At 43.2% G+C, this 10345-nt stretch overlaps 1 protein-coding gene across 1 annotated transcript in view; it reads right to left on the bottom strand.

Annotated features, from left to right (window-relative positions):
* Nucleotides 1-2148: 2148 nt before the first annotated feature.
* LOC308308144 (low-density lipoprotein receptor-related protein 1B-like) overlaps nt 2149-10345 on the bottom strand; it is a gene marked incomplete at both ends in the record, with an annotated part of 592679 nt that continues 584482 nt past the window's right edge. Inside the window, 4 exon segments of the mRNA XM_080753509.1 lie at nt 2149-2289; nt 3692-3772; nt 6667-6817; nt 8440-8530. Coding sequence (XP_080609635.1) covers nt 2149-2289; nt 3692-3772; nt 6667-6817; nt 8440-8530 — 464 coding nt within the window.

Below are 10345 nucleotides of genomic sequence, written 5' to 3'. Positions count from 1 at the left end.
ACGCGGTGGCCTTGTATATCTGCTAATTTTCAATAGCTAAAGTATAAAATAATTCCAGGCCTTAATAGCTTAATGCTACACAAAAGGAGTGATATTAATTATAAAAATGTTTCCAGCCTGTTCAAAGAAGCTTGGCGACGGAGGACACGGCGGCCCAGACATTCAACCCGATGAAACACACTCCAGGTGGAAATAAGCCCCCTTTATTTGATATCGATTTACATTTTTATATAAAAATTACTTACATTTAATACATTTTCTTCAAAATACAAGCAGCCAAACAACATACAAATCAAATACAAAATTATAAAATTCCTTATATCTATTATCTTCCTTTTTCATGAAAGTAACAGATGTGTGTTTTTTTTATAATAACTCTCTAAATAACTTTGTTTTGTGTGTGGTCGTGGTGGTGGTAGATCATCTCCTCGTCTAAGTTCCATAAACGGTCCTGTTTGACATACGAGACCTATAGAAAAATATGGTGTACGGCATCTGTCATCTTCAGCATACAGTACAGGATCTGGAATTCTCCTCCACAAACATTCAAGGTGAGTTTTTTCAAATCTCTTTCACCAAAAGCACAAGTTCAAGCGGGATTATACGGTGTGTGTGTGTGTGTGTGTGTGTGTGTGTGTGTGTGTGTGTGTGTGTGTGTGTGTGTGTGTGTGTGTGTGTGTGTGTGTGTGTGTGCGCGTGTGCGTGTGTGTGTGTGCGTGTGTGCGTGTTGGAAAAAAATAAATCTTCACCTTTCCGTTTTTTTGCGGAGCGAATGAAGGCGTCAGGGTTGATATAACTGGGACATGGACCGTGCGCTATAAGGGCTGATGTCTATTGCTAAACTGAAAAGCAGATTTTCTTAGCCAATTTATTTCTTTCTTACGAATCAACAAATCGAGATGGGAAAAAAAGCAAACCTGTTTGTAATTTACCACAAACAAAAAAAGCGAAAATCTACAAGTTCACAGCGAGTCACAATGTGACACTTTGTGAACTTTTCGCTCGGTCGTAGAACTGCTACTTTCACAATTTCTATGAATCTGTTAATTGTAATCGAGGGAAACGTTTGAACAAATTGTTCAGCCCTACAGCGCACACATAATGTGGGATACATGACATGTATGGTTATGAGTAAACAATGTGCAAAACACCGCCACCTCATGGCGACTTCCACCCCCAACCTCCAGTCAACGTTGACACACCGTGACCCAGAAAGGAAGGGTTAAAAAAAAAAAAAAAAAAGCTTCATTGTTCAGTTTATGAAGCTAAGCTCCTACATGTTCTAAATATCACATGACATGAGCAAATCAACAGACTGCCCCGTCGGAAATAAACCAAGACACGACGTTCGTTTGCTTGTGGGAAGAAAAAAAACACAGCCATACACAGCATGTGTTTATCAACCCTGGGCAGAAAGAGCCCGCTGTCCATTGCGCTTCGACTAGACACATACTGGTAACAGATACAAATATGAGCGCATGTGTCTTGAGGGCCGTTTGTCCACCAAGGTGTTTCTCTTTTTCTTCCCGTTTTCCATTGTTTTCAATGGGGAGCACCGCGCATTTTACCTTAATTATGCGATGCAACGAGGCACTGATCGATCTATGCTGCGCAACGCTTTTGTGTCTGCTGTTTTTCTTTCATCTCTGGTCGCATAAGAGTTGAAACTGTGTCACAACTCTTGAGCGTTTTTTAGAAGTGCACCTTGCGTTTTGAGCTGGGGGTGGGGGGCGGTTGGAGAGAAAAATGCTTTTGGTGGACACACGGCCTCAAGGGTTTAAAGTTTAAACAGTGCACACGTGTGTATACTCTGGTGTTAATAACGTTTTTGCAAGTCAGCAGCTTTAATACTTTAATGTCGTACGTATATAGTGCTGTATAAGAAAATGTCTGACCAAACATCAGAAAGCGAAACAGAAACAAACAAAACAAAAAACTAAATGAGGGATAATTAAAAAAAAAAAAATTTTAGCACACAAACAAAGACGTTATGCTGATGCTAAACCAATCAAACCTAAACCAAGAAGAGCCTGATAGGAAGTAGAAAATCCAGTTTTTGTTGTTGTTGTTGTTGTTGTTGTTGTTTTCCTTCACTTTATACATTTGTACACTGTGGTAAAAAAAGGAGTAGAAAGTGTATAATTCAGGCTATGCGGCGGTTTCACGAATTGTCCCCTCTAATTTCTTTGGGAGTAGCTCTCTCCTCTCGTCAATGTTGATGACCGGCTTCCGACAGTTCTGTCCATCTAGATAGATCTTTGCATAAACCGGGTTGGAGTAGTTCATGGGCTGCAGACACACAGAGGGAGGAAGAAAACACTTTTAATCTCTGGCCCTGTGGCTTCAGAACGGCAATAATTCAACCGACAGTGCAACTCCAATTATCAAGCCTCGATGTTTGTTGTGCTGTGCGAAGAATAACATCACTTTGTTACGGAGAGGTAAACAAACAGGAGAGAAAGTCTAAAGTAAAGCAAGGCAGACAGAGAGAGAGGCAAAGGAGAAGCAAAGGCAACGGCTCATGCATATTAGTGGAAGTTATTAATTACCCAGAGTGCACTGCTGTGCCTACAGTGCATCCTTTCCAATAATGCTACATCGTTGCTGTCAGGCAGAAACCTCTTATCTCCATATTTTAACGTGTTTTGTGTTAGTTTCTTCGCGTAAAATAACGCCTTACTTCATCATAGTACTGTCTTGCCAATGGCACGTTCTCAAATGGCACATCTGTAGATCTGTAATCTTTGCCATTTTCGAATTAGAATACTGAAAAGCAACAGTTTGGGGACATAATGAGGTCTCTTTCCACCCCGACGGCAATGACATAATCCTGGATATTGCTGGGAAATAGGCTATCCATATCGGAGAGAAGTGGGGTCTCTTCTCACTTCCTTCAATGGGTGTAACTAATGACACTGATGCTCAGTGGTTCTCAAACCTTCTATTTCAAGGACCCCCATAACTCTGAGTGTACAAATGGAACCAAATGGACCCATAAGTTAACACACCTTTTAGGGGTCATTTGGAACCCCCAAGTAACCAAGAGGCTCCCTGGACCACACTTTGGGGCCTTTTCCACCAAAAGAACCTGGGTTCCAGAACCAGTGCCGGTTCAACTTTCTTGGAACCTTGGTTAGTTCTTGCGAACCGACTTGCGTTTCCACCAGAGTAATCTCTCGAGACAGCCTCAGAGTCGCTACGCTTCTGAAGGAAGAGAGACAGACCAAGTGGGCGTCGCCCTTTCTTTGATCTGGGTTCCCAGATTGCCACCAGAGTGAACCAGAGCCAATTTCCCCCAGTACAGATGGTGGTTCACTGGAAAAAACATGGATTTTGTGGTTCCGGTTCCGAACCAATTTTTACGGTTCGGAACCAACTCCGGTTCTCGGTGGAAAAGCACACCTCTGGTTCATCCCATAGGCGGGAGAAAGAACCGGAACCGGTTCTTTGCCGGTGGAAAAGGCCCCATTGAGACCCACAGGTGTGAGCCAACATAGCACAATATCAGCACCGTGACTCTGTTCGACCAGAACAGAGCCTTCATTAGTATCATTGGTAACACCTGTGAAGGAAGTGAGAAGAGACCCAACTTCTCTCCAAATTGGCTGCTGTGCCTATTGGGTTTTGTCCAAATAATACAAATAATAATGGTGGAATGCATTAAATTAAGTTCAAGTTGATATGAATTCACCTGTCCAGGTATAACTTCCTTGGGCACAGCATGTACGCCCAGCTGGGCACCACGGGCATCAGTGGACTTTACGCACCAGCCCTGCAACAGAAGTAACGGCCACTTACAGTACGAACCTCCAATGAGCCAACTGGTGCCAAAATACTGAGTAGAAACAACCGGATATTATGTCCAAAAGCGAAACGACGTATAAAGTAGGCCTACATTATTTCCAGGTCCGTTGTACCAATTATTTACAGCTCCGCATGAACTGATCCCAGTGCATGACGGAGGACACTTTCATGATAAATTGTTACAGAGTGTTTTTTTTATCACGTTAAATGATAACGATTATCGTCCCATCCTTAACTGTCCTGTGCTTTTCGTATGCAAACTGCTAATAACGTTTTCAATCAAAAATCTATCAAAAGGTCGATCTGGCCCCAATCGCTTGCCGGGCATTTTGCAGAAACCAAAGAGTGGAAGAGGGTCAATCGAGCGCAGGGCAACTGTGATGGACAGACGCTGATCGGCTCTTCCACTTCTTGGGTTTCTGTAAAACTCACAGCCAGCGTTGGTTCGGGGCCACAGACCGCCCGGTCTGCACCCAGCGTTGGTTCGGGGCCACAGACCGCCCGGTCTGCACCCAGCGTTGGTTCGGGGCCACAGACCGCCCGGTCTGCACCCAGCGTTGGTTCGGGGCCACAGGCCGCCCGGTCTGCAGAAGACACATGATGTCGTCTGTGAATTAATTCCTGCGAACGAGATGGTTTACCTGGCTACATAATATCATAACAGCTTCCTGACTTAAATGTGCTGTCACACACTTTTTTTGTCTCTTTTTTCCCTCCTTTTTCTTTTATACTTTTTTTAATGAGCTGCATGTCTTGTGGTGTTTATGATTGCATTCTCATCTCATCTTCAGATGTGTTTTAAAAGAAATCTACAGCTGCCAAGCCAAAGATGAATCTATTCGCAAGAGTATATAGCAGAGAGCAGATGACTTGTTAAGTTTTGGAGGCATACAGTACAGTACAGTAGCACGTACGTACGTACGGTCTCCAGTGAAAACAGGGAAAGGCAGATACAGTCTAACAATAGCAGAATAGCAGTGTTTGGCAAAAAAAAAAAGGTACGAAGCAACAGCAATAAGCAACAGAGCTCTTTCTGGCAGGTGGAGCTGCGATAACAACATCAGCCAGGGCTGTTTGTGATCCATTTGATACGCCGCATGTTAGTGCAGTGTGTGAGACTGACTCAGAATACATCATCAAGCAGAAGAGAAGAGACTGGCGCCTCCGTGCTACGCCACCTGCATACGAGTATAGGACCCAGTGGGGCTGATAAGGTTTACACAACATCTACAAATGTTACCGTCGCAGAAAAACGGCTCATCCGAAACTGTCGACAACACGTCAACTCAGTTTACTGGGAAAAGACAAGATGTTATTATAACGCAGTGTGTCTTCCGCACAAAGCCACAGGCTGCTGCAGTCGCAGTGGAATTCCTTTCACATTTGGGTTTCCGTTGATATAGAGCCGGGACAAATTTTGTTTCTACCGAGTGCAGAACAATGACGCTTATTTGACTGTTGAATGAATGCATGAATAAATGTTGATTGTATTTTTTTTTTATGGTGTTGTGTTGTAATACGTTTGTGTGACTTTGTACTTTAAAGGCCTCATGCCTTCAATTTTATTTTTTAATTTATTTTTGTTTGTTTTATTAGGTTTCCTGAACTCAATTACACAAAAAAAAACTTTGAGCATTCAGAGGATTTTCTGTGGCCAGGGGTTTTCTGAATAATAATTAATTAGGCTCAGAAAAGTGAAACCATTGAAATCAACCAAAATGCCTCAACAGCGACACCCGCAGGCAAAAGTTGTATTTTTCATTGCAACTGAAAAGGTATCAGAACACAGAGGGGAGAAGAAAAAAAAACTGCCATGGCTCACTGGAGTGGATTTTTGACAGTAAAACCTTTTAATACTCGTTTGAAGGACCATGATGGACACTTTTCTGTTTTGTAAAAAAAAAAGCATGTCACGAGACCTTTAAATAAAACTTGAACTTGAACTGTGAGTCTGGACATTCAAGTTCATCGGGGCCGCAACTCTCCATGCAACTAAAATAAATTCAAGGGCCAGCATAACTTTGTTAAAAAAGAAAAGTGCTTGGTTATGGATTTGTATCAGACAGATCGCATCGCGCGTGAAAGAGTTGCCTTGGCTCCGTGGCCCTGTAGATCCATGAGGGCCACAACGTAGCAGCAAGTTAACAATGCTAACAACGTAGCAGCAAGTTAACAATGCTAACAAGCCAACTTCTGCGGGAAGCTCAGAAATAATACTTTTCTTCCACACAATAACACTGCACCCAATTTAGAGGCTGGAGAAGGCAGTAGCACGGGGGGTGTGTGTGTGTGTGTGTGTGTGTGTGTGTGTGTGTGTGTGTGTGTGTGTGTGTGTGTGTGTGTGTGTGTGTGTGTGTGTGTGTGTGTGTGTGTGTGTGTGTGTGTGAGCTGTCTTGAATGTAATGCCTTTAGACTCACACTGCTCCACATTAATTCATTCGCTGCCACTTTTTTGAAAACCCAGATTGCCAAAGATGACTGACATCTTTTCAGTTTTTTCAGGTTTTGCACTAGATGGCGCTCTTTGCTAACATACGCTTCAACATTTGACTCTTAGTGACGCATTGAAACAGTGAAATGACGTGATCGCAAAAAAAAAGAAATCCCCATTCACTTCCAGGTTATTGGATTTGGCAGGAACAGGATATATTCAACGGACAGATTTTCTAGCTAGATAACGGTAGGGTCCAGTCTCTAAACCAGAGACTGGTTTAGAGACCAACGGGAGGCTCCATCAGACTGAAGCTAAATATTCTTTGACCAGTTGAAAGGTGAAGATTTCGCTGGCAGGTGCTGCATCATGTACATATTATTATTACCCTGGCAATGACTGAGTCAAGGAGCCATAAGACACCCACAGACCTTGTGCGGGTCCAGCGTGAAGTTGGGTCTGAGCAGACTGCCGGCGTCTGCGTGGTTGTCGTGGTCCACCTCGTACATGTTGTAGGACGGGTTGCCGATCTCCACGTTGATCCCCCCGTTGGTCATGGGCTGCCTCTGCACACGTTTACCCCTGGGATAGGGGAGGGGAGGGGAGGGGAGGGCAAGAGGGCACCATGGGCCCAGACAGATAGACATCAGTGCAACAAAAAAAACATGACATATGGTTGATTATCGTCGGGCAAGAAGGATCTTCTTCGTCAGAAGGATATTGACTGCTTCAACGTTCTACCGTGGTTCTGGGGGCTTGGTGCCAATAGACCATATTCACACGGCGGCCATCTTGCCATTAAGTTAATAAAATGCCACCCCATTTTTTTCAACACAAAATGCAAACATGGCCGCCCGGTGATTATGGTCTATTGCCTAAGCTGTAATCCTGGGCGCTGCTCTCCCTCTGCCAACCTGGGGAGAACCCTGAACTGAGCTCATGCTTCATTCAGTGCATGAGGAGTGAGCATGCTGCTTCTTATCACCTGACGATGGGGGGGGGATGTAGCGCATGGAAGGAACACGTTATTCCAACCAGTTCCTTTCCCTTCCATCAGGTGCCCCGGCTGACCAGGGGGAGACATTATAGAGACCAGGATTACTGCATGTTGTTTTTTTAGGGTACCTACGTTTTTTTTTTTTTTGGGAAATGAACAGCCCCAGACCAAAACGCTTGTGGACCTGCTACTTTTGGTATTTCCTCATTTGGATCCTATAAAGTAACGTTTTCGGACATGAGGTTTAAATGAGGTTTCCACCCGACAGAGACCACACACAGCATGCAGCCTGGACTCAGTGCAACAACAAACAGCTGTGTTTTAATCTCAAAGCCACACCAAAGCCACACCACTGCCTACTTTCCATAATGCGATGGAGCAGTCAGTCTATAAGACGTCGGGGCAAACCAAAGGGGGCTTTATACCTCTGAGTTTAATCATTCCACCAGATCTCTTTAAAAACAAATTTGCTCACTTTACTTGTTACCATAAAGGTTTCAAAGCATGGCAATATGGCAGATATAGCGTGTGTGTGTGTGTGTGTGTGTGATATAGCTATAGTCTGTGTCTATCTATACTGTCGGCTTGGTGGCCTTTGAACATGATCTGTAAATAGAGCACGTCTGAGCAAGTCTGACGTCATTTACACATCCAAGCTGAGTCCCTTTTCCCCCCTCATTCTGAATTCCCAGCCTTTTTTTTTTTTACGGTGAGAAAACATATGTTAACTGCTGCCGAATTAGTTAGAAACAGACTGTATCAAATATGAGTGACTGACTATCATAAACAATCCAGACTTCCCCGACAATATGTTTATTTTTGGACCACAGTGCTTATATGAGACGATTTCTAAGATATCTCATAATGAAATTACTCCCGGGAGCCAGTGGATGAACGACGTCAGGACTTCACTACTCTATGTTTGCCAAACTTTTTTAGCTCAAGACCCAAAAGAGAAATTAGACGTTTTGCCTGGGGACCAAACTAGTACTTACAAAATGGCATTGTTTGTTATTCATGAAAATCGTAGCTTTTTGAGGAATGTTTTTTGAAAGTGTTTTTGAATAATAATAATTAAAAACAAAATGTAGGAAACCAAAAAGATTAAGGGACCCATAAAGATGTATCCGCGACCCACGAATGGGTCCTGACTCAGTGTTTTGCATGCATACGTGCGTGCGTGCGTGCGTGCGTGCGTGCGTGTCACCTCTGCCTCCGTCTGCAGACGAAAACTCCGGTCACCACGGTGACGATCAGGATGACCAGGAGGACCAGAGGCACGATGATGGCGATGCTCCCTGAGGGGGCGGAGACATGGGTGGAGACATGGGTGGAGACATGGGTGGGGCGGGGTGGAGACAGGGAGAGGGTTTTATATTTTAGTATATTTTATACATTTGAGAATGGGACATTCTACATAAAAAAAAAAGTTTGAAAACTCTTGTCTATCCATTATTTTCTTAAGCGGTGTCGCGGGCCCAAAAATAGCCGACCTGCAAGCTCACAGCGTTGTGCACTTGTATAGGTCGGCTGTAGTAAAATAATTGATGTAACTGAAACAACAAAACTCCAACTGAGATAAATTGAATTTGGGGGGGGGGGGGGGGGGGCGACAACTACTAATGCTCATAAAATAAATGCATTAGCCGGAGATACAAAAACAAACTCCTGAAAACAGATGGCGGGGACAACTATTATAGATGACTTGAGCATAATTCATTGTGTGTTTTCTGTTTCTGGAAATGTGTTTTGTTAAAAGTACGTTGAATTTCAAACCATTGGACGTGCAGAAATGTGTGCGCTGCAGCAGCGCATTCACCAGGGACACCCACTACAATGTGGGCTGTGTGATATATCCAGGTGTGGAAGCTATTGTAGATTCTATTTTATCCACATGCCAGATAATATTGCAGGCTATACGAGCTGCGAGGAAAGCTTGAACACAGCTGGATCGGAAGGTTGTGTGGGAGGTTTCAAGGTCGTCTTTGAGTTCTCAGAGTAATTTTTGTGCCACTGCTGCTTAATCTACAGTATAGGCTGTTTTCATCCCAGTATTTCCGGATTCCGTTTTCAAACTGCATTTCTAGGCTGGTGCACCTGTTAGACAAATTACATGCATGTTTTCTAGGTACAGAATGCATCTGAAATGAGGCCCAAATGGCTTAGTAAACCTATAGCCCTACAGTAAGGGCCTGAAAGCCCTGCTTGCTGTAGCGGCAATCCAGGCAGACCGAAGGGCTTTCAAATTCAACCAGCATCCTTATGGAGCACTGTACTCTCACTAATAGGGCTAAGGGTGGCGCTAGAGAGGATAGGGCCGTGGGCCTAACCAAATACGGTACGGCAATGGTTCTCAAAGTGCGGTCAAACCAGGGACCCCCAGGGGTCCTTGAGGGGTTTCCAGGTGGTTCCCCAAACAATATAGCATTGTCAAACTTTGAATATTTATATTGTAATCAATGGTGCATTAATATAGAGCCATTATCCAAGGCGCTTTACATAGATTGTGCACAGCGATGTAAAGTAACTAAGTACATTTACTTAAGTAATGTAGTTCACCCAAAATACAATAGAAACTGACCAAACACAGCAAGATGGTCATCGAAGATGATTTATTTGTATTTCTTCTTCTTTTTTTTCTTTTTTTTTTAGGATTTGAGCTACATATCAAGGTTATTTCAACTATGGCTTCTTGATGTATTTTCTTTCTGAAAAAAATCAAGGTCTGGAGAGAAATCCGCCTCAAGGTTTTAACATTGATTTCTCAGCTCAAAGTGCATCTTTTGGAAAAGCATTCATAAGCTTTGAATTTGTGTTTTACTCATTTGATGCTTATCGAACACATGAATAATGTTTGGGGGATGAGCTTCACCAAAACTCATTTTGTTGAATACAATTATGAGAAAATATGAACAAACATAATTATGACAGTGAAATATATTTTACTTCTCAAATCTGAGGTCAGAACACGAACATACATAGACTTTTCTTTGGCACGTGTACCTCCATCTGAGGTAAAGATGTCTTTGGGAGATAAGCGTCGGCAAAGCAACGCAATGATGAGTAATTATTGTCTTGTACTGTTATTGTTCTTAGATCAATACAATGTCCTT

This window comes from Nannobrachium achirus (genome assembly GCF_963921795.1).
Source record: "Nannobrachium achirus genome assembly, chromosome: 22".
Classification (NCBI taxonomy): domain Eukaryota; kingdom Metazoa; phylum Chordata; class Actinopteri; order Myctophiformes; family Myctophidae; genus Nannobrachium; species Nannobrachium achirus.
The sequence above is the reverse complement of the archived record's forward strand: the minus strand, read 5'-3'. Positions and strand labels throughout refer to the sequence as shown.